Source organism: Cololabis saira, chromosome 6 (assembly GCF_033807715.1).
Source record: "Cololabis saira isolate AMF1-May2022 chromosome 6, fColSai1.1, whole genome shotgun sequence".
Classification (NCBI taxonomy): Eukaryota; Metazoa; Chordata; class Actinopteri; order Beloniformes; family Belonidae; genus Cololabis; species Cololabis saira.
Window position 1 is genome coordinate 19,762,695 of NC_084592.1, and position 22,943 is coordinate 19,785,637.

At 38.5% G+C, this 22,943-nt stretch overlaps 3 protein-coding genes across 4 annotated transcripts; 1 reads left to right on the forward strand and 2 right to left on the reverse strand.

Moving 5' to 3' along the window:
* Positions 1-777: 777 nt before the first annotated feature.
* On the reverse strand, positions 778-2,500 carry LOC133446452 (glucose-6-phosphatase 2-like). The gene is made up of 5 exons (XM_061724477.1): positions 2,260-2,500; positions 2,073-2,182; positions 1,880-1,991; positions 1,669-1,790; positions 778-1,577 (listed from the first exon to the last, which is right to left on the reverse strand). Exons 1-5 carry the CDS (start codon positions 2,475-2,477, stop codon positions 1,066-1,068), a joined length of 1,074 nt encoding a protein of 357 aa, XP_061580461.1. The 5' UTR covers positions 2,478-2,500; the 3' UTR covers positions 778-1,065.
* A 4,032-nt stretch (positions 2,501-6,532) lies between these two features.
* On the forward strand, positions 6,533-13,580 carry spc25 (SPC25 component of NDC80 kinetochore complex). The gene is made up of 7 exons (XM_061723556.1): positions 6,533-6,615; positions 7,987-8,154; positions 9,430-9,495; positions 9,716-9,862; positions 9,954-10,079; positions 13,005-13,103; positions 13,360-13,580. The coding sequence occupies exons 2-7, from the start codon at positions 8,007-8,009 to the stop codon at positions 13,482-13,484; spliced, it is 711 nt and encodes a 236-aa protein (XP_061579540.1). The 5' UTR covers positions 6,533-6,615; positions 7,987-8,006; the 3' UTR covers positions 13,485-13,580.
* Positions 13,581-13,841: 261 nt separating this feature from the next.
* Positions 13,842-20,035, reverse strand: nostrin (nitric oxide synthase trafficking). 2 transcript variants are annotated; one of them, XM_061723554.1, is made up of 16 exons: positions 19,965-20,035; positions 19,685-19,770; positions 19,519-19,602; positions 19,228-19,290; positions 19,051-19,132; positions 18,872-18,934; positions 17,085-17,183; positions 16,875-17,000; positions 16,318-16,416; positions 16,111-16,236; positions 15,581-15,689; positions 15,414-15,502; positions 15,179-15,304; positions 14,630-14,864; positions 14,443-14,535; positions 13,842-14,367 (listed from the first exon to the last, which is right to left on the reverse strand). In XM_061723554.1, exons 1-16 carry the CDS (start codon positions 19,989-19,991, stop codon positions 14,231-14,233), a joined length of 1,644 nt encoding a protein of 547 aa, XP_061579538.1. In that variant the 5' UTR covers positions 19,992-20,035; the 3' UTR covers positions 13,842-14,230. The 2 variants fall into 2 exon arrangements, with proteins under 2 accessions (XP_061579538.1, XP_061579539.1); XM_061723555.1 differs by having other exon boundaries at positions 19,685-19,765; positions 19,965-19,986.
* Between the last annotated feature and the right edge of the window lie 2,908 nt (positions 20,036-22,943).

The following is a 22,943-nucleotide window of genomic DNA, read 5'->3' on the forward strand; positions in this document are numbered from 1 at the left end:
GGTTCTGCTCAGGAGTTTAACTAATCTCCCTAATCTTGTTACATCAGAGACTCTGTTCTACCTCATTACATTTTGGCTGATTAATGTCTGAATTTGCCTGTGGAAACTAGGAAACTCACAAGAGATTATGTAATACACCAAGAGCAGGATCCACATACAGACATCCTGAGCAAAGATGTGGATGCTGCAGGAGAGAAAATCTGAATCTTTCTGTCGGTCACGGAAGATGCAGGAATAATCTAGAAGTTTATGCACTGCAGCTCTGGGTTATTGACCTGATGTAATGCTGCTTAAAGACTGACCTAGTTTATAATATTTATATGTTGGTTGTTGTTTTTTATTCTGCTGCATAATCTGGGTTGTGAGAATCACTAGTTTTTGCCATGACATATTCATAGAGCTACCGGTTATTTATTCAAAGTCAGGTCTGATAAGAAGCATTGATAATATATATTTTATCTCGTATCTGTTTTAGCACACATTTGCAAACTGACAAATGCAAAGATGTAAAAAGTGTGACTTTGCAAGGCATTTTCTACATTAGGTATGACCTCATTTGAACAACTTCTTCAGTTTCTGCTTGGCCATAAACCTCTCAAATTATCTTTAAGCCAAACTTTATGAATCGTAAGTTGTATTAACAGAAAGAATGGAAATGCCCCTGGGCAAAGATGAGCAGGAAAGTTATGTAGTTTTACTGAACTTGGAAAAGAACAACTTTATTAAAAAAAAACAAGCTATGAATTCCAGCATTCTTTCAGATACACACACGTACACATGGTTTAACTGTGAATCTAAAACAAAGAACATAGAAACAGAAGAAACTTGGATAGGCTACATATAACACTCATGTTCAAATCAACAAAAATCAAAACACATGAATATCAAACTTTATTATGTAACTCGTTTTCAACATATATTGGAGTTTCTGTGCTTATGTGACTGTGCAATAAGTGTGAATAAAAGTCCTGTGTATTCACTTCTTTAGACCTTTCATTCAACATTTAAAAGTAAATCAGTAGTTGTTAGGAACAACATGACTCAACTTTATTTTTCATCCACTCTCTATGCCAGCTTCCTGTCCTCATCTCTGATCAGCAAATGAACACAGTAAGGGATAACAGCAACCACTCCAAGAGGGACTGAAGCACTTTTACAAAACGACAGTATGTAAAACAGAGCCTCGGTGTGAGTGGGCAGTTTGATGAAGTCGTACAGTTGCAGAAATGTGAGCGTTGCAGCGATGCACATGACCCGAAATGTGGTGTTGCAGCCGTTCTTCCCCTTGCAGCTCAGAATGAACATTTCAGTGTTCACTGCGAGCCCTAGACCGAACAAGGCTCCCAGGTTTCTCACCAGACCAGCAAAAGGTGTGGTGTCAAGATGGATCCAGTCTGGGTTGGCACACCACTTCGTGGCTTTAGTGACTGACCACAACGGATCAATGTCCATGAATTTGAGGAGCAGATAAAAGCAAATGGCAAAAGAGAGGAGGAAAGCATTCACTTGGAGGTACACTTTCAGGCTTGCATTGCAGATTGAAGGGATGTGTTCAAACACCTCAGCAACCAGCATGCCTGCACACAGTAAATACAAAAAAAGAGATTATCTATCAAATAAAACACAAAAGAAATACAGGAGAATTTGGGACAGTAGAGGGAACCTCACCCATGATAAGACCAAGGACAACCTGATGTGGGAAATGTGTTGCTATAAAAACCCTGGAGATACCAACGCTTATCTGAATGACCCAAAAAGCCATCCACAAGCAGGATCTCAGGAGACGATACCTGAAACCATGCAAATATTTAGTAACATGTAACAAGACAGTAAGAAGAAGACAACATGCTGTCTCGTGAACATATAAAAATATCTTCACCTTTGAGAGCTCCAGACAGAAGAGTCAGTGGAAGGTCTGGCCAAGTTTAGCGCAGAGGTGATCATCACATACCACACACACGATGAGCCCATGGAGTGACCAGATGGACTACCTGCAAAAAGAATTATCCAACTTTCTGAATCATGTGCTACTTTTAATGTTATTAGTTAAAGTCTTCTGCATAGAAACTTACCTGGCCCTGTTTCACAAGTTATATGAAACTGATCCAAATGTGGTACTGAACTGTTGTGGTACAAGTGAGTTTCATGAACCCACCAATAAGGTCGCTGTCCAAACAGAATCCTGAGAAAGAAAATACTTTATTTAAGTCCATTAATACAGAACCTGAAGGTAAAATGTTATCTTCAGAGATGGCTTACCATTTAAAAATAAGATTGATCCAGTCTCCAATGACAGCCACCCATATCATCTTGGTGCCGACCTTATGGCTGAGATGGAACCAGAGTGGGAAATAAATAGAAAAGATATTACGAGGGTCACCCACTGTCGACATGAAGCCGAGGAACCTGTGGTATTCCTTATAGTTGTTCTGTAGGTGCTGTATAGCCAGCACTCCAAAGCTGTGAATAACATCCATCTGATTCCTTTTCTGTGTCGAACAGATTCTTCATCGGCATCGGTTCAAGCACTACAAAGCCCTTCCTTACCTCACATCACTTTATATTGCAACCTGGGATAATAACTCACTTATAAAAACCATGGCAACATCTGTAAGTTGTTTGAACTCATATGGAATATTATAATGTGTTCCCAAACCAATGAGACGTCAGCATTTTAAGACACATTACAAAAAACTGTTTACAACGTGACTTAGGAGCCATTAGATAATTCACAGAAACTTGCTTGTACAAATGTTAAATATTAGCCACTGAACACACCACCAGAGACAGTGTCCCAAATAACCCCATGGATCCTTTCAGTCTCATTAATATTGTCAGTGTCAGTGGACGTGGCAACCAAATGGGCTTCCCTTCATACTGTAGGTGAAAAACAGAGCCCATCTGGCACCCACATCAGCATCAGAATCAGCATCAGCTTTATTGGCCAACTATGAACATGCCAGACAGGGAATTTGACTCAGTTTTTTTTGCTCACTGAACCCAGATTTAAATAGTTGCAAACAGTAAATAGACAAATGGCTCTTATTAACATATATACAATTTTTTTTTAAGTCAAAGGTGCAGCAGTATGAGGTACACATGGTTATTGAAAGGTGCATTGTGTGAATGGCGGCCTTAAAGGGGACCTATTATGTTATATTATATTATTATTTCTCTTGCTTTAACATATTTAAAGTGGTCTCCCCTCAGCCTGCCAACTCAGAGAAGGAGGAAAGCAACCAAATTCTGCAGTGTCTGTACAGCCACCCGGATGAGCCGTCCAGTGTGATGTGACTTCCACAGCCGTTCAGATTCTGCTCCCTTTTGTTACGTAACCAAAATGCAATTTGCATAGGTTGGCCTCCAATGCGTGAAACCACGCCCACAACAACTAACTCCGCCGTCCGGAGCTTCCGCCATTTTTTCGTAGCTGTGTATCGGGTCATTCAGGCAGCCAATCAGCACAGAGCCTCATTATCATAGCCTCCCCGCCCACTCAGAATCCCTCATAAAGAATGAGATTAGGGAATGGGAAGATAAAGACACGGTTTAGAGGCTGAATTTCTAATGTATTTAGCAAAAACAATCAAAAGCTTGTTTTTAAGACATTCAAGGCCTGTTTAAAATAGGTATTAGATGCCATAATAGGTCCACTTTAAATAAGGGGAAGTGAGGAGGCTGAGGCAGAAATAAAGTTAGCCCTTGTATGGGCATTTATTATACACCATAAGACAGACCACTGACAACAACCCTTCATCACCAGCGTAGGAATCCAGTTTACACACACGAACACACACACACACACACACACACACACACACACACACACACACACACACACACACACACACACACACACACACACACACACACACACACACACACACACACACACACACACACACCACTTGGCCAAGAGCATTTACATAATATTGCCAAATCTGCCAGTGGAACAAGATTTTTTTGCTTGTAATGAGAAGATAAATATTGCCCCACTGGCAGATTTTTCTAATTATTTCAAGTGAAGATTTACTTGAAATGGGTGAAAACTGTCAAATAACAAGTTATTTTTCTGGTAATGACTCTTGTTTTGTGTAAGTGTAATGAGATTTTTTTGACTAAAAATGAGACATTTTAACTAGAAATAAGACAAATATTACTGGTAAGAGTTTTTGCAGTGTGATTTATGCACCATGCTTTGTGTAGGACTGACTTCCATAGCTGCCAAGAACTGCATGCCAAGGAATCCTCCTAAGTGACAAAATCACAAACATTAATACACATAGCATGACATTTAACCATGTGACATGGAGGATGGGATACCTCCATCACACATTGTTACAGCATATGATTGTGGTTATTGTGATTATTATTATTGCACAGTGATTGATTACTCTGAGACTCTATGAGTGATGAGAGTTCATCAGAGCAACAGCTCGGGGGAAGAAACTGTCTCTGTGTCTAGAGGTTTTGTACATCTGAGTGTATTACTTGGTTTTCATTTATTTAAAACTACATCAACATGAATACTTGTATATAGAAGACCGGCAGTAATGTAATTTTGTAATTTTCTAAAGTATTTGGATTGATGCTTTTGGAGAGATTAGTTGGATCCATACACATCTTTGCCAGAAGATGGTGTGTGTGTGCCAGGCCCCCAGTCTCGCGCTCAGCAGGCACGCCGATTTTTTCCAGTGGCCAGCCGCGGTACTGCAACAAAAAATCCCATGGGGCCCAGAAAGCTTTTTTCCCATAGACCGCAATAGTAAAAGAGAAGCCTCTAAAACTGTTCACAGGACACCTCCAGCTGTAATCACCGGCAATTACTAATCTTTGTATTCTATATTTTTAAGTCATGGACTTTATATCCGTCAAAAATGTTTTATAACGGCCAGAAAAGTCAAAGAAAAGTCTCTTTCTGGGCGTGACGTCACGGCTTTGTCCGTGCACTCGCAAAGCGCGGTCGTGTGTGTCTCGGGAACGAGCATGGCTGAATCTAAGCCGTTCGGCGGAATAATCACTCAGAAAAGTGGAAAACACGGCTCAAAGGTGTGTTTTTGTGGTCTCTTAATTTTTTTTTCCATGACAAAAGACATTGGGTTTATAATAAAACCTCAGTAAACGAGGGGGAGCTGCTCTGATCAGTGTTGAGCAGCAGCTGAGCAGGAGACCCTCTGTCATTCATTGAGCTGGAGCTGCGCGCTATGGCACAGAGCTCAGGTGGGACGCTCAGGTCACACTCGGTCTAAACGCCCTGACCAGGGGGATCACAGACGGAAATGTTTAATAGCAAGAATAATAATGGTTTGTCATTCTTGTACTTAAACATTTCCGTTGTAGCCAACGGTGTATGGTTTGTGAAAATAAGATATCAGGCAGGAATAACACTTAATGTGAGCCCAGAAGCTGTAAAAGAATCAGAGAAAATGCAAAGTTAATTACGCCTAACATTCGGACTGCACGATCATTAATAGACAAAAAGATTTACCCAAAGGTATATAGATAAATAGCATATGACAGCTTGTGTTATTGTGGGGAATCCCATGTGTTTTTTTGTTTGTTTGTTTTTATAAAGATGACTCGTTTTATCCTTACTCAAAAAAATTAAACTCCACAAATTAACCACATTTAAACATAATATTTGACATATTTAAACATAATACTTGACAAAACTTGTAATACAAAAAATATTTGTCTTAATGTAAGTAATAAACTTGGGAAGTTTCATGGTGATACCTGCTATTTACATTTTTACCCTATTTTAGCCTATTAACCTGGGGTGTCTCATCTTAAATAAAAATGACTCGTTTTATCTTTAATTAAAAAAAACACACAAATGAACCATGTATAGTCTATAACCATGAGTTTGAGAACAGCATCGGTTGATTTGCCCTATAAATCCCTAATTTCATTGTGTACATCTATCATTACCGGTCTGAAGGACTCATGAGCGCGCAGCGCTTGTCCAGAGCGCGCAGCGCTCGTTCTCATTGCCCCGGGGCATGATGGGAGGCCCCAGAGCATCATGGGAGGTGACTCAACTGCGCATGCTCTATGGGCCCGTGTACCAGGAAGTAAACCAGGAAGTCAGAAATTTTTTCGGCGGATGCGCTGGGTGAGCAAACTCCATTGAAATGAATGGGCGGCCATTTTCGATCCGGTATCCAGTTATATAATACATCCATGGTGTGTGCTCATAGGGGCCACTTCAAGCAGAACAATCGTGTTAAGCCTGAATTATGGTTCCGCGTTAAATCGACGCAGAGCCTACGCCGTAGGTTGCGCGTCCCCGCATCCCCTACGGCGTAGGGGCTGCGTTGGTGTTACGTGGTACCATAAATCAGCGTTTAACCAGAGAATAAAAAATAAAAAAGAAGGTGGTTAAATAAATATATAGGGGAAGAATCTATCGAGTAGGTAAACTCAAGGCTATAATAATAATAATAATAAAAATAATAATAGATTATATTTATAATTATGTTTTTGAAAGCGGAAACCAGCATCGATTTACGTCATTTCCGTTAGGCGGGAACCGCCCTTTGTGTACAAGCCGCGGATTTTTGAAAATAACTGGCGATAAAAACCTGAGACTGTAATTTGGCTGCACTTAACGACGTAAGTATCAAAACAAAACCTGAACAACCGGGAAAATCAATGTACAATAGTTCCATTGTTTAGGTACGGTACATTTTGACAAGCTTATTTAGCGGTACTGGTGCCTAATGTTGCTCATTTAGCACCAGGGATAACACGCTAAATTATAACCTTTCGCTAAAGTTGCTCAATTTACCTGTTATGATGTCGACTATTAACACTTTATTACTGAAAAAGACGTTGTAACATCTCTGTATACCAATAATACCGTACAAAGGAAACGCTCGTATGTTATTCGCAAAATCAAATAAGCTTGTTTATGTTTCTTCTCGTTATTCATATTTTAATTATTAATCTTTCTTTAACCATTAAGAAAGAAAAACTCTTCAGATATAAAATGTCTTTTCAAAAGTGGTTAAGAGCACGAGTTACAAAACAACAATAACAACAATATCTACACGTAATACGTACGTGAGCAAAAACTCAAAATCTTAACAAGAATATTTGTCTTATTTCTAGTTAAAATGTCTCATTTTTAGTCAAAATAAAATCTCATTACACTTAAAACAAGACGCATTACCAGAAAAATAACTGGGACAAGATTTATCTTGTCATTACAAGTAAAAAAATCTTGTTCCACTGGCAGATTTTTCTACTTATTTCAAGTAAAAATTTACTTGAAACAGGTGAAAATTCTTAAATAAGTTATTTTTCTGGTAATGACTCTTGTTTTAAGTGTAATGGGATTTTTTTGACTAAAAATTAGACATTTTAACTAAAAATAAGACAAATATTCCTGGTAAGATTTTGAGTTTTTGCAGTGTAACAACACCGTCAGTCTGTCAACAATCAGGTTTTAAACTACCACCTGTTTTTTAGACTTATAAACATTTCTAGTCATTGTAAGTACGATAATCAGTCAGCTATGACCAGAGGTGGATGTATATTGAATATTCCAATTACGTATACAATCATCATGCATTGAGACCAGATCCTTGAGGTTTGTATGTCATTCCAAGTGCAGGAAACTTTAATGCTTTAATGAAAATAGTGAATGAAAAGTCTCATTTTAATTCTACAGAAAAGATTATTATCAACTTAAGTTTTTTTAATCGAATGTAGCATGCAGCAAAAAAAGAGCATCATCAATCAAAATCCCTATCTGTATTGCAAAATTAACCCAGGCTCAAAAATAAGCTTAATGCTTTACAGTTTTAGTAGCAGTATATATTGTTAACATAATCATCTTTGTGACCGTGTAATTTGGCAGAAACATTTTCTTCGTTTTGTGATTCCTGAGCTCCAGCCTCATGTTATATGAAACCAGATTCTGGCTTTGTATTCTTAAAAATTCAAACAAAGTGCATTTCTTTCCATGTGGTTGAATCACAGATTGACATCAGAACGCCATAATGTCCATCACCGACCCAAACATGAATGACAGGTTTACTGGTGAGCTGGAGGAGATCCTCAATACACACCTTAAAGCATATGCAGAGATAATCGAAACAACTGCAGAACTATCTCAGTCCCACAGGCAATTTGTGAAGTCAGCACATGGTAAGTAAATTGTATCTGTATGTATATTAACCTTATATTTAGTATTTTTAACGGAGGGGGTAAGGTCTGTTGGTGGTATTAGCAGAGGAGGCGTTATCATGGGAGATGAGTTCTCAAGAGATTTCTGAAGGTATAGAGGGTCTTATCATCTTTGCCTTCCCTTCATTTAGTAGATGGTTCCTTTTTTGTGAAACAACAAATGTCTGTTGTCTGATACTCTCTTGTATTGCAAAATCATCAGTTCAACAGTGGGCTTCTGTCAGAAAACCATTTATTCTGACAGCTGTAATTTATGAGACCCTTTTTCATGAATAATAAAATGCTGAGTGTGTTTTAGACATCTTTTTATATGTGAATTTATTACCTCTGTATCAGACATGTCAAACTCAAGGCCCATGGGCTGCATCTGGCTCACGAGAACATGACAAATCAAACATGATAATTCCCTTCTTATAATACAATCCTATAATGTTTCAGACACATATATGGACCCATAACAACATGTACAATACATATTTTATTTAAATGTGTTAAATGAATGGCAATTTTGTAATGAAATCATGGGTTTGAAACACAAATATTTAAGAAAGAAGGCAATTTAAAGATAGAAGGGAAGCAAAAACTTGTTTCTACCAAATGGAGATTAGCCTTTTTTTTAGGTGGCCTGAAGGTCATTTGACTGTTAGATGTTTGCAACACCTCCATATCTATTAAACAGTTATGCAGGGGGAGTTACATAATGTGATTTAAGCAAGCAGTCAGTTGCTGTCCATTTGACAGTAACCTTAATGCTGATGTGGCCCAAGATGAAATAGAGCCTGACACCCCTGCTCTGTATGTTTATCACCACCTTAGGCCAACTTCCAACACCTGGTATTAGCATGAGCTACACAAAAATATGCTGACATATTTTATCACTAACTTGTGGCTGAAAGTGTCCAGACCTACTTTCTCAAACAAGTGCAACATAACTGTGTGAACAAGAGAGATAGGCCGGGATATCATCAGACAAATGTTTTATTATTTTAGTTGTGGGATTTACCGGAAATACCACTTTATACTACCGGTAATCGATTTGTGAATGAAGAAACCTATGATTAAATGATGATCTTGTAATTCTTGGATGGGTAATTACATGTAGTGTCTTCAAACACTGACACAAGTGGGTTTTGTTCTGGGATTGTTGGGTTGATATTTTATGAAAGAGAAAACTGTTATAACCCTTCATGTTCTTGGATTAATGTGTTCTGTGTGTGTGTTTGTGAAAATATGTAGATGCATGTTTGAAGAAATGTAAGGATGATGAGAAGCTATTCGAGACAATACAGGTGTTCAAAAAAGGTGAGTTTCTGCAAAAGGGTACAAAGCATTAATATTTACTGCACATATGTGACCTTTCACTCATTTAACTGTTTCTGTGTTTGGGTACAAATCAACAAAATATCACTGTTCATATCTGTACTCTTTCAACTCTCTTGGAACAAGAAGACAAAGCTTCACCAGCTTTAGTTTATTGTATTAGTATGTACTTGGACTAACAAAGTGTGCTTTGTGTTCTCAGACCTGGAACAGAAAAATGTGTTGATAAAGGAGAAAAGGCGTGCCATATCCGAGGCCATGTCAGAAGTTCAGGAGAAGGGGATGCAGAAAGAGGACATCATTCAGAAAATTAACAATCTTAAAGAAGAACAGGCCAAGAGGAAGAAGTGTAAGACAATTTTGAAAACTGAACCAGTGTTGCATGACAAAAGTTCATTTATGAGATTTTGAAAATGGTTTCACTGAGTTTCTCATTTCAGTAATAGAGTCTCAATATAAAGCAAACAAAGACAAATTGAAGAATCTGCAGAAAGCCAGACTGGTGTTTCAGGATCATTTAGGTTTGGAGATACGAACTATCCATGACAAAACACAGCTGGCCAAAGGTAAGACGCATACACATTTCAATATGAAGTATCTATCTTGAACATTATTTGTATCATACTTATTTTACCAAATTTGATGTGTAGCTCAAACATTTTCTCTTCTAAAGCCTGAGGACATTCATACTTTTTCACTTTCACCTCTTCAAAAGTGAAACAATAATCAGATATCTTGGAGTAGAAACACACCTTTTGTTACCAATTCTGCTGCATGTTTGTGGAACACATAATAGTAGTTTAACACTGAGATTATAAAACTTTAAAATTCCTGCACTAGTCCTGACTTGTGTGCTTGCAGGTTTTCTTTTACAAACTCATCATCTGTCCTTTCCTCCTCCTGAGTATAATATATTTCAAACAGAAGACAGAAGCCATTGATATAACCCCTCAGGTGGTTTTATGTGGACATTTCCAAAGTGCTACATTTACAATCTGGTAGCCACTCCAGCAATCCTTCAAGTGTTTTGATTGTAAAAGAAAACAGAGTGTTTAGTGTGTTGTGACTGGATGGTGCAGTAATGTGAATAACAACACAGTCACAGTGTGATGTATCACTGATGCAAATGAGCGCCTCAGTCCATCAGAGCTCTTGATCAGGATCGTTTCAAATTTGCAAAAAGAGATGACAGGAAATAGGAACGGCAATGCCATCAAGGAACTGCCGTGCTTGTGCCAAACAATTTCTGGGCATATTAGTGAGACAATACAGAATGCAGTCGTGCACAACAATATTGTTGAAATGCGTTGTAAAATTGCAAGTATTTAATACATTGAAATCACTTTAAAGAAAAAAATAATTAGATGATCAATATCGCAAAAGTAGCAGAGTTCTATATGGGACAACAGCTGTCCTTAAAGGTATTGTGACATAACACTATTAAAAGTCTTGGCCAATATCCCTCAAATGTGTCTAAAAGGGTGTAACAAGAAAAACTTCACTCCAGTACTCCATGCCTGGCTTTTTTTATGACGGTGTTTTTTGCCTGTGAAAAACGCGTCCTTTTCCCCCTTTCCTGTCAATCATTGCCCTGCTCCTCCTCCCAAACAGCAGTATTTAAATGAGGTGTTGCGCGTCTTACGGTTTGCAGCGCAAACTTTGCGCCATGGAGAGTCTGGATGTAAAGCAGGATATAGTTGCAAGCGCAAAATGAAATTTGACGAGTTGGAGTTAGAGATATTAGTGGAAGAGGCAAATTGTTGTGCCGTATTCAGCACCCCTGCCGTGAAAAGCACCCCCTCGTATATTCAATGATAAGTAGACCAAGAAAAAAAACAACACACTGACACTTCAATATATTTATATATACACACTCACACAAACACATACTTAGGAGTTTATATTATATATATTTACAAATATTATGGAAGACAACACAGTAAGCAGGCTATTAATTAATTACATCAATAACCATTTACCCGATTTTTGTTATCTGTGACTGTGATTGTGGGAAAGTATGACTATTGTGGAATCCATGAGCGCATTTAAACATGAATCATTAACACAAAACTGGACGCTAAACAGAACATGACACGGAATGAGAATATCATTTTTGTCAGACGAGGGGGTGCTTTTCACGGCAGGGGTGCTGAATACGGCACAACACCGGGGTATGACAACTGCAGAACAAGTATAGGCGCACAATAAGAAACACATTTTTCTCCATGAAAACACGTGATTTATTTATTATCACAAATAAAAAAATGAATGTGCCTCCTGTGGCAACCTTTTGCTGAATAATACTCGATTTAACATTTAAATAAAATATTTCTCCTTTTGCATGTGGAGATTAGCACCTTCCTTTCGAACGTATTAAATACAGACGCAATCACAATCCACGCAAAAACTTTCAGGCTTGGTAAATCTCATTGCGTGTGGTAAATGGACCAATTTGCATCTTCCCTTCCCAGTATTTAGCGATTTCTGGCGGGTACGCCCCATATTGATTATTCATCAGGGCAAAAGTACTAAATAAATTGCGTGTGCTATTTTGCGCATTTGAGAGGAGCAGTCCTCTTTGCACGCTGTTAGTAGATCAGCTGGCACATTGGTTTGCGGGTGCTGTCAAGTTTGCACACGTTTTTACACACGCAAACCTTTAGTAAATCAGGCCCTGAATGTTAAAAGTTCATTTTTTTGGGTGTAATTGATGTCAAGACACCCAACTAAACACAAAAAATCAAGAAAAATGTGTTTTTCATGTCACAATCCCTTTAAGAACAGCTGATGTTGAAAAGAAATGAAAGAGGAAGGTGACAGGATCCAGCTAGCTCTGTGTGAATAAACGCTCTAAAGAATCCTATTTAGTACAAATGAGTCTGAATGTTGGATAGTTTCATTTTAATGCTATTTAAGTCTTTCTGAATGATCACATTTTCTCTCTCCTGCTGTGTTGCAAACTGGAAAATAAATTAAATTTGTGTCTGGCAGCAGCATGAAGGAGCTGTTTGACAACCCCCCCCCCTCCTTTTTTTTGTTGTTTATAAGGTCTATATTGTAATGCGTCCAATTGATTAAGCATTCTTAACCTGGTGTGTATTGGACATTATGTAAATATTTCCACACAACTTGACTGCGTTGTATAAAATCAGTACACATTCATTTCTCCCTTCACTGAGATAAAGCAGAGCCTCTGCTTTGTATTTAACGGTTGTCACGGTGACGCCCAGTACCACAGATAATGGCTTTTTTCCCATTCAGAGTACACACACACACACACACACACACACACACACACACACACACACACACACACACACACACACACACACACACACACACACACACACACACACACACTCAGACTCGACTGAATTCTGGCCAGCTGTTCTAAATTGTGCTTTCTGGAATAAAACCCTGGTTCAGCTGAAGCAAATATGACTTCAAATGTTACAGATTACTTATTTTCTTTTGTTTTGTTGTTTTATTAGGTGAAAAGTTGCAGTTTGTTTTCCGGAACATCAACCCGAAAGATCAGGACTGTGCTTACATTATCACAATGGGGATTAAAGAAAATGGATCATATGAGAGTAAGTTGCACCTAAATATTTTATATAAGATTATTAACCTTTTTTTTTGCATTTTGATAAATTTACCAAACTCACCCACTTATAAAAACTTGTAATAAATGCTACAGAAAAAGCACTCCACACTGGGTTATTCAAGGCAAAAAAGACCCAGGTTTTAGTCTTTTCATTGTATTTGGTAAAAACATTTATGACAAGAGCTAAAAACAAGTTTTGTATCGACCCAAGTGATGATTTTTTTTTTCCTTTGGTTAAACAGTTGTGTCCAGTGACCCTGTGCTCGAGTGTCTGCCAGACCTGGAAAGCCGGCTTCAGGAGACCAACAATCTAGCAGCATTCCTCGCAAATGTCAGGAAGGAGTTTGTCGCTGTGGCACGCTGCTGAGATCAACAGCACAATGTAAAAAATATATAAAAAATACCACGTTTATGTGTTATGTTTTAATGTTTTCACTGCAATAAAATAAAAAAAATTAAAAAAGGCAAGTGTTTTTACATGGTCACTCATCAGAGGTGGATTACTGGTCTGTCAAAACAAATGATCAGCTACTTTGTTAAGATATATAAATATCAAACCTCTGAAAGCCACGAGTAATAAGTGTCCTGTCTTATTAATGACAGTGTAGCAATGTTGCACCTTGCTGGAGACTATTAATCTCAGCTGTTGTGATGGATGTTGTAACAGTCATTACTTATTTTTACTCACTCCAGTCCTGAAAACATTTAACAAACTATTCATATATAAACAATTTTTCCATTTTATTTCTGTCATTTTGTAAATAATTGGAATGTTAAAGGAGTACAACAGCTTTGTCTTCCTCTTAATCACACATATGTCATAAAGTATGTTATTGCAAATTCCTCTCTATTTGAGTTTTTCTGTACACAGTTGTATAAATAAAGAAATATTTCAATACAAAAATCCAAGTACAACAGAAATTCATGAAGCATTTCATAAAAGCAGAGATCATGACTGTTAGAAGAGCATGCATTAATATGAATGTTTTTGTTTACTATTTTTAAGAATGTGAAACTAACTAAAACTTGGATGCTGTTTGAGTTTTTGCCATGGGATAATATAATAAGCAATTATCCCTGGCTTGTGGCTTTTCTGTTAATTGGTCAGGTCGTTCAGGCATAAGATGATTCAGCGCTGTTTATCACAGGTAGCTCCTCAACGTAGGTTGATGGGAAATGACCTTTCTGCCCGTTAAGAATCCCAAACCACCACCCGCTGTCTGATTTGGTACAAAGGTCAACGAGGTCACCTGTGAAGCAAATAATTGTAACTGTTAAGCTATGAATCTTCATGATTTTTTCAGATAAGAAAAGTCACCTCTTACCTTCTTTCAGTGGCAATTCGTCATCATTTTCCGGTGTGAAGTTGTACAGGACCTTGCATTTTCCTATACAACGAATCTCTAGTGTTGTTCCATCTGCCAAACATTTTTCACAGTTTTAATGCCACAGGGCATTTCCAGATGAGTTTTTTTAGAAGTTAAGCTTTCCTGTTGGTCCTTAACAAATTACCTTTTCCTTTGTCGTTGCCTGGGTCAGACGGAGTACCGTTAACGGTGCTGCCATCATGCTCCACTGTTGTGGATGTGACCTGGTCAGGGGCTTGTGAAGGCTCGGCAGGTGGCTGCGTGGGAATCTCAACTGGTCCTCTGTAAATGATGGAAGCTCTCAGCGACTGCCGGGACCTGAATGGTGACCTCCTGAGTTTGACGGGACGCGTCAGGTGAATGACGCTGTGCTCGCAGTCCTTCAAGGGAAAAGTGCTTCATATTACATTGCTTCTCTTTCAAAATCATTTGAAAGAAAACAAATAATGCGAATGATCGGAAGAAAAGTATTTGATTCAGTGACAAATGTTTAGCTATAATGAACTGATTAAAGGAGGTACTTTGGTGATATTTGAAGCTGTTTTGCGGTGATTGTCAATCAAGACTAAAATGGAAATTAGCAAAAAAAAAAAGATTTAAAATAATACTGCCACTCCAAGTAGTAGTTGTACACCTGTGGGAACAATCAAATATATTTTATTTTCATTGTTTCCTGTAGTATACCAATTCTTACCTTATCTTTCAATTTAAGTATGTTGTCACTAAATCGGTGAAAGGACTTTGGTGTCCCTTCTACTTCGGATAGCGATAAGGAGAGTTTGTAGCTGGTGGCCTCAAGGAGATCCAGTTTTAAAGTACTCTACAGGGAATATTTAATAGAGAAAAAATCTAATTTATGACCAATCTGAAGCCAGTATCCATAAGTTCATGTGACTATCCCAACATGGTACATACTGTGTGTTAATTACCTCATCAAGCAGCTGCTCGGTTTCCTCGAGGTTCTTTTGGTTTGAGAAAGATGGATTTTCGGAGTATGTTTTCATCAATTTTTCGATTCCTGAAGCAAGATTTTGACATTAGAGTGATAAAGTGGACGACATAATTATAAATTCTCAGAAAGTTTCAATAAACTTACCTTGGCAGTCTTTTTTTGTTTTTGCGATATGGTTGTCGAGACGCAGTAGTCTGAGCCTGATGGCATCTTGTCGTCTGGCTTTGCTCATCAGGGATTTTCTGTCTTCCTCCTGAACATAGACAACAGAAATGTATCTTTAGGAAACACCCCCTTTCCTGACACCTCTAACAACCTAAAACTCCACACACTTCCTTTACACTTCTGCACCGGTTCTATTTTTACACTGGGATTTAAATAGATTTAGTACACTTTCCAAGAAGAAATGGATATCACAAAAGAAAAGTTGCTCAAAATGCACATCACGCTCTGCAAAAAAGGAACCTAAATACACAGCAGAGCCACAGTACATGAATCACGTCAGGCCTTTTTGAAAAGAATAACAGACATATCTTTGTGTCTGCAGCTTGCATGCTTGCATCAAAAAGATGCCCCCTGCAGGGATGAGAGGGGTTTTTCTTTGAACGCGTATCCCTGCAGAGAGCCCTCTCTTCAAACTACAACAGATTTTTCACTTAAAGGCAAAAACTTACAAAGTAATCAGCCATCAAAAACCCTGCTTTGTTGTCATCGACTGTGATTCTGTTTTCCTCGATCAGGGCTTTTATGTCTTTATCTATGTCCACCCTTTGGACTGCCTGCTCCATCTGTCTTTGGCCCTGGAAGAAGCAGAAGCACCCAGAGTTACTAGCGGGAATGTTGGAGTCCCTGTGAGCAGGAGGGACGGCAGTGTGTCTTACATGTGTGAGGGTCTGCCCACAGCTGGACATGTGAAGGTTGTATCTGCTCAAAATGTTGCCCAAAACTTCAATTCGCTGTTTTTCCAGTTCCTGTACGATCTGAAAAAGCAGAAAGCAATGATGCTTTTGTAAGTCAATTCAGTCCATGTTTTTTTTTTCTGGCTTCTGCTCACGTCATTTAAAAAACAGAGCACAATTTATCACTTCATGTTAAATCATTTTAAATCTATTGGTGAACTGAAATTAAAAAGAATAAAAAAGATGACAAATAAGGTCATAATGAAAGACTGTGCAAAAAGCCTCAGAAGAAGGGTGTCCTCTTTCTCCTTTGTTTCTGCTTTTTGCTACACGCAGCTAAAATGTGTGTATTTCAGTAAACACAGCAGGAAATAAACTGCAGAAGCTTTTTGGTACACAGGCGTAGAGGAGATAATGAGGAGCCTACGAACAAGACACTGAGCGTTTTTCAGTCACAAAATGCTGCTCTTGATAAGAGGACCAGCAAACTGCCCATGAAATTACAAAATTAAGGCTTTTTTTTGTTTTTGTTCCTCCACCTGGTAGCAGTTTTTCAATGTGTTTTCCCACTTGAGCCTCATCTGATGACCCTCCAGGTTGATTTTGAAGTAGTCCTCGTCCACCCGCGCCTGCAGTTCTGCTGACTTAGTCAGCCTGTTCAGCATCTGTATGCAACAACGGGGAATTAACAGCAATTCGTAACAAGTGTTGTGCTGCAAAAAAAAAAGCTTGTTCAAAATATTCTATACCTTTTGTTTTTCTTTCTCGGTGCAGATCTGTTTGTTGTTTTCAACAAAGTTGAACAGTGCCTCGTGCTCTTTTGTCAGCCCGATCAATTTCTTCTTTAGCTGTTTTTGAAATAGGAAAATAAGAAATCACACAACACAGCAACAAATGTATTATGGTTAACCTTTCAAGTTAACCTTGCATTTAATGTTTTATTTATCATGGTGCAAATGAAGAATGGTGGACCTGATTTGAGTGTTTCTTCTTCAAATTTTTTCCTTGTAAGGAAAATTCTTCTGGAAATGTGTGTTTTTTCAAAAACAAAGGTAGGGATGAGCTGATGGACATTAAAACCAACTTTGAAGGCCACACTTTATATAAGTCACACATAAGGAGTGATAATATTAAAAATGTACTGTGTGGCAGGATGAGGCTCGACTCCAGAGGTTGATAAAACAGGACTTTATTCCAAGACAGCGGAATACAACTGACAACTCAAATGACAGTTGACAACTAACTGAAACAAACACGCGTTGCTAAGCAACCAATAAACACTTGTGACCACGCCCCATGCCACGCCCCCTTCCCTCTAGTCCTGATGGGTGCGAGGTCCATAATTGTGTCTGCCACAACTGAAGTAATATGGGATTACCACTTTTTCAATCAAATGCAAGTTTAATTTGATTGTTTTTCTTCCACAATTACAAAGTGTATTTTCAAATGAAGAAATCCGTAACAGGTTGTATGTGAATTTGATTTTTTCTTAACATGTGAATGGTGCTCTCAGTTGTCACAATTGTAACGCAGCGTGACTCATTCATCATTTGCATACACGTCATTGTAAGCCTCTGACAAAAGTCATTAAACTGTGGGTAATGATCACAATACTTGGTACAAATGGTAAATACACTCATTTTGTATGACAGCTTTTAAAGGGCTGTCGACTTAATGAATTCACCACAGTTGCAACAGAAAAATGGATAAAAGCGTTCACTGAAGTATTCTGTGAACATTGTTTTGATAGATTGTATCTGGGGGGTAAAAAAAAAGAAAGAAAAAAGCTTTTATGACTAAACTATTTGGCAGCAACATGAAAGAGAGATTTAAAACATGAGTTAAGAAAAATAAAGAGTTAGAAAAATGACTAAACCAAATAAAATAAAGGGGTGTTCAAGTAAAGCCACACCTGGCTGAAGCTCATGTAAATAAAGACCTGCTGTCATTGCTGAGTCAACAAAGGTCCATTCAGAGTGGAGTAAAATATGAATTAGCCCCAACTATCCATCCATCCATCCATCCATCCATCCATCCATCCATCCATCCATCCATCCATCCAGGCGGGGGGCCCATGTGGTTTTGTTGCTACAACTCACAATGTCCACAACTCAAAATATTGTCCTCCTTGCTTTTAAACCTGACTCCATATTGAGTTATTTGTGTATTCATTAACTGGTTTTTGGAGAGTTCGAACAAACGCTCCCACATCCAAACAACTTTCAGTTGTCACGGCAACCCATCACAACAAATGTAAATAACTGCCAGAGTTAACAGCAAACATCCACGAAGCAGCAAAGCATCAAAAACAAGAATAGAAATGTTCATAGTTAAACAGAACAAAAACAAAAAAAGAACACCACTTGACCACATATACAACAGGCTGCCATTTAAGAGTCACATTCATCATGGAAGTAAATATAAAGTGATGTACTAGTTGATAGCCACAGAAAAGTCTCGGGGATGTAAAGAAAGTGTGTTCTTATTTTTTGCATATTTTTTTGCCCAGTTTTTCAGTTGGAAAATGATATTTTACCTTAAGTTGCTCACTCCAGTTAGCACTGAAAAGTTTTCCATTTCTTTCAACGGCACTGTCGAGCTACGAAAACGCAGACAGGGTTACAGATACTTCAGAACAATAATAATAATAATAATAATTTGCAAACAAAAACAGAGAATAAAAAAGTATGCAAAGAGAAAGTATGAATTACGCACAGGCCTCTTCCTCTTATTATGCTCGTCTGAGACTTGTCGTATTTCCAGAATGGCCTCTTGCTGAAATGCATTTCCTAATGATCTGAAATGAGAGTCACATTTGACCCCAAATCCCACGAAGAGTTGTTTAATGCATTGAGAGGTTCAGTTGTGAGGTTAACTCAGGCTTAACACTACCTGTGGGCATCCGCTCTTGAGTACATCTCATCTGACACATGGCACCAGGCAGTATAGGTGGAACTAAGAGGGGGGAGCCAGCATGAAGAGGTTAGAGCTGCAGGCCGATTATCCTGTCACCTGTTTCTCCACCCTGTGTCTTCATCACATCTGAGGCTGCGTGCATGCAACTCCCCCGTGACGTGAGACCATTATTTCTGCGCTTGGGAGTCTGTCCCCAGGCAGAGTTTATGTTTGACACAACGCAGAGAAAAGGCAGACCTGATTAAAAATGTACGTTGTGTTTCTTACTTGTTTGACATTCCTTTGGAGGCTCGGATCAGTTTTCCTGCCAGTTTCTGAAGGCCTTTGGAATAAGTCAACTCCAACTCAGCCCTCGAAAAGATGCAGCAAGGGATGATAACTTAGTCTACAGAAATAGTTATCCAAATGTTTGCTGAATCTGAAAATGGATTACCTCTGCTGGAAAACCAGCATGAGTTCTTTGAAGAAACATTCCCCATTTTTTGAAAACTGCTTGACATTTTGATAGAGCTGGCTATACTGCAAGACAATAATAGTCAATAAAATGATGTCACTGGGCTCAAAGTACCTGAAATAACTGCCTTTAAAGCAGTGCAAGGTTAGTTGTGGGACGGGTGTAACAGTGAGTTGAATTACAGCTTTAGTCTTCACTTCAGTATTTTGAACCCAAACATTGCCCTCATGTTTTAGAAAAAATAAGGAGAAATACTCACGGAGCAAGTGCTGGTAAGTTCCTTCATCTTGAGAATGCAGCTGTTTGTGGACTTTGGACCAGGAACTTTTGCCATTCTTCTCCCTGAAGTCACTCATGCGGAAATTACCTGAGCTTTTTCCGGTGTACAGTTCAAAAAAAGGAAAAGTCCAACGAGCAGGGGGGGGAAAAAGAAAAGAAAGAGGAAATGGACTGCAGCTAGATGCCAGTTTCCAGCAGTGAGGGAGTATGACAGTCACCAACAACGTTCTGTTTATGCTTTTAGCAAGTCAAGGGTAGCAAAAAAAAAAGAAAAAAAAAAGTTGTATATCCACACTTCATTGATATTTAGTAAGTAAAGAGCTTTATACATTCAGAGTCCAATTTTGGGTATCAGGCCCTTTTAACAGTCATGCAATTAAAAATGTGGGGCATTTTGTTGAAAAACTATTAAATCTATTGGAAATTAATATTAATATTTCCTTGCATCCCAGAAACAGTTTATGGACCAATATCCACCCTGAACTAAAGGGTCCACTTTGAACCAATGTCAACTATTTTGTTGAGTGTTGGCCAGAAGTATTCCCCTTCTTATTTCTGAATATTAGTTTTTGAAAAGCAGTGCCACTTTTAGTAAAATACAGCATAAGGCTAATACCTTCCTGAGACCATAAATCTGGGTGCACGGGTGTCACAATGGGTGTCCCCCAGGGGTCAGTATTGGGTCCACTTCTCTTCACCATCTACCTCCTACCCCTAGGTTCAATTCTCCGTCACCATAGGGTCCATTTTCACACTTACGCCGATGACACTCAGATATATATCTCCTCCAACCCCACCGCTGCCATTCCTCCCACTTCCCTCACCACCTGCCTACACGACATCAATACCTGGATGAGCAATAACTTTTTAAAACTCAACGGCAATAAAACTGAGGCTCTTCTCATCGGCTCCAAATCCACCCTCACCAAGTCACAACCCTCTCCCGCCCTTCCCATCATCATCGACGGCTTTCCGGTACCCTTTTCCCCCCACGTCAAGAGCCTCGGCGTCATTTTGGACAGCACACTTTCATTTGCACCTCACATTTACAACATCACCCGGACTGCATTCTTTCACCTCCGCAACATCTCCAGACTCCGTCCAGCACTGTCCCAATCCAGCACAGAAATCCTGGTCCACTCATTCATCACATCCCGTATTGATTACTGCAACGCCCTCCTCACTGGCCTCCCAACCAAACTCACCGACAAACTGCAACTCATACAGAAATCGGCCGCCCGGATCATCACCCGCACCAAGTCATCTGATCACATCACCCCCGTCCTCATCCAACTCCACTGGCTCCCAGTCCAATACCGTATCATTTACAAAAACCTCCTCCTCACCCACAAAGCCCTTCACAACCTAGCCCCCACTTACCTCTGTGACCTATTGCAAGATTACACCCCGTCCCGCACCCTCCGCTCAACCTCTGCTGGACTCCTTTACACTCCCACCTCACACCTCAGCACCATGGGTGCCCGAGCTTTCAGCTGCTCGGCACCCAGACTCTGGAACTCCCTCCCCCCACACATAAAACAAATAGACTCCATCACCACATTCAAAACACAACTCAAAACCCACCTGTTCAAACTTGCCCATTCACTATAACCGGACATCACGCACTACTTCCCACCAGTTTGTTTGTTTACTGTCATATTATTTGTCTTATTGCTTGTATGGATGTTTATTGTATTTTTAATTGTATTTCTTGTGTTTTTATTCTGTAAGGTGACCTTGGGTGTCGTGAAAGGCGCCTCCAAATAAAATGAATTATTATTATTATTATTATTATCTTATCCCCCTAGTTAATGCTGAAGAGGATGATCAAATGAGAGCAAACTTTTTAGACATAATAAATAGCAGAGTTCAGAATCTAAATATGAGTAAACTGAATACTGATGTAATAATAATAAAAAAAAATACAAAAGCGTGAGATTTTCTTACACCAACACCCTACACCTCATCAACAATTTCATTGATTAATTTTTCTAAATAGAGTATCAAAGACTTCTATGTAAATAGAATGTTGATATTACCAAATAATGTATGCTTGTTACCATAAACAATTTTATATTCTTGTTCAGGAGCTTTTTAAAAACACACTTATGTAGTATGTTTTCTCTTAAGATGACATAATGAACTGACAATGATGGTGCCAACTGTTCAATAAATGTTACATTTTAAGAAGAAAGATTAGTTACATGTTGAGAATCTGCTATATATTATCATTCTTTAGATTTTAATCTTAGTTATGACAGAGCTGATGAATGATTTTTGGTTCAGGGAGTGGACCGACTTCAAACGTTTGACCTGACATACCCAGTAAAGTTTTAATCAAGACAACCATAATCGATCGCTTACTTGCCAGTAGTAAAACCTTTAGTTAGAAATACTAAGTTGACCATTAATTAGCAAACAAGACAAGAAATGCATGAATCCAAACTGTGGGACTGTGCTGTGAAGAAATGTTGAATAAAAATAGCAATGGTTTTATCCCCCCCTTAAAGGGAATTTCCCCTCTGGGGGATAATACAATGAAATTGAATTGAATTGAATTGAATTCAAATTGAATTGAATGGTATGATGTTGGATGTTTTATCTGCCTTATGTTTCATGCTCAATTTGGTTAATTTAACGTGGCAAAACCTGGAGAAAAAAATTAAGCTGGATTTCACTTTTTTTTGGGACGTATGAAGTGACTTTTGTATGTTTGGTGAAACAAGTCAACAGAAAAAGAAAACATCAGAGCAGACTGGACTTTGGCAGTTAAAAATAAGTGCAAAAAGCATTTCAAGTATTATCATTATTAATTTTTTCAACTTTTAAACATTTATAAATGTAAATCTCTTCACTAGACCGCTCAAAGTAAAATCACAAGCCTGTAAATCAGCATAGTATGGACTCTTTGAATAAACAACTTCTACTTGCATACAACACACAGCAAAACATATTTGCA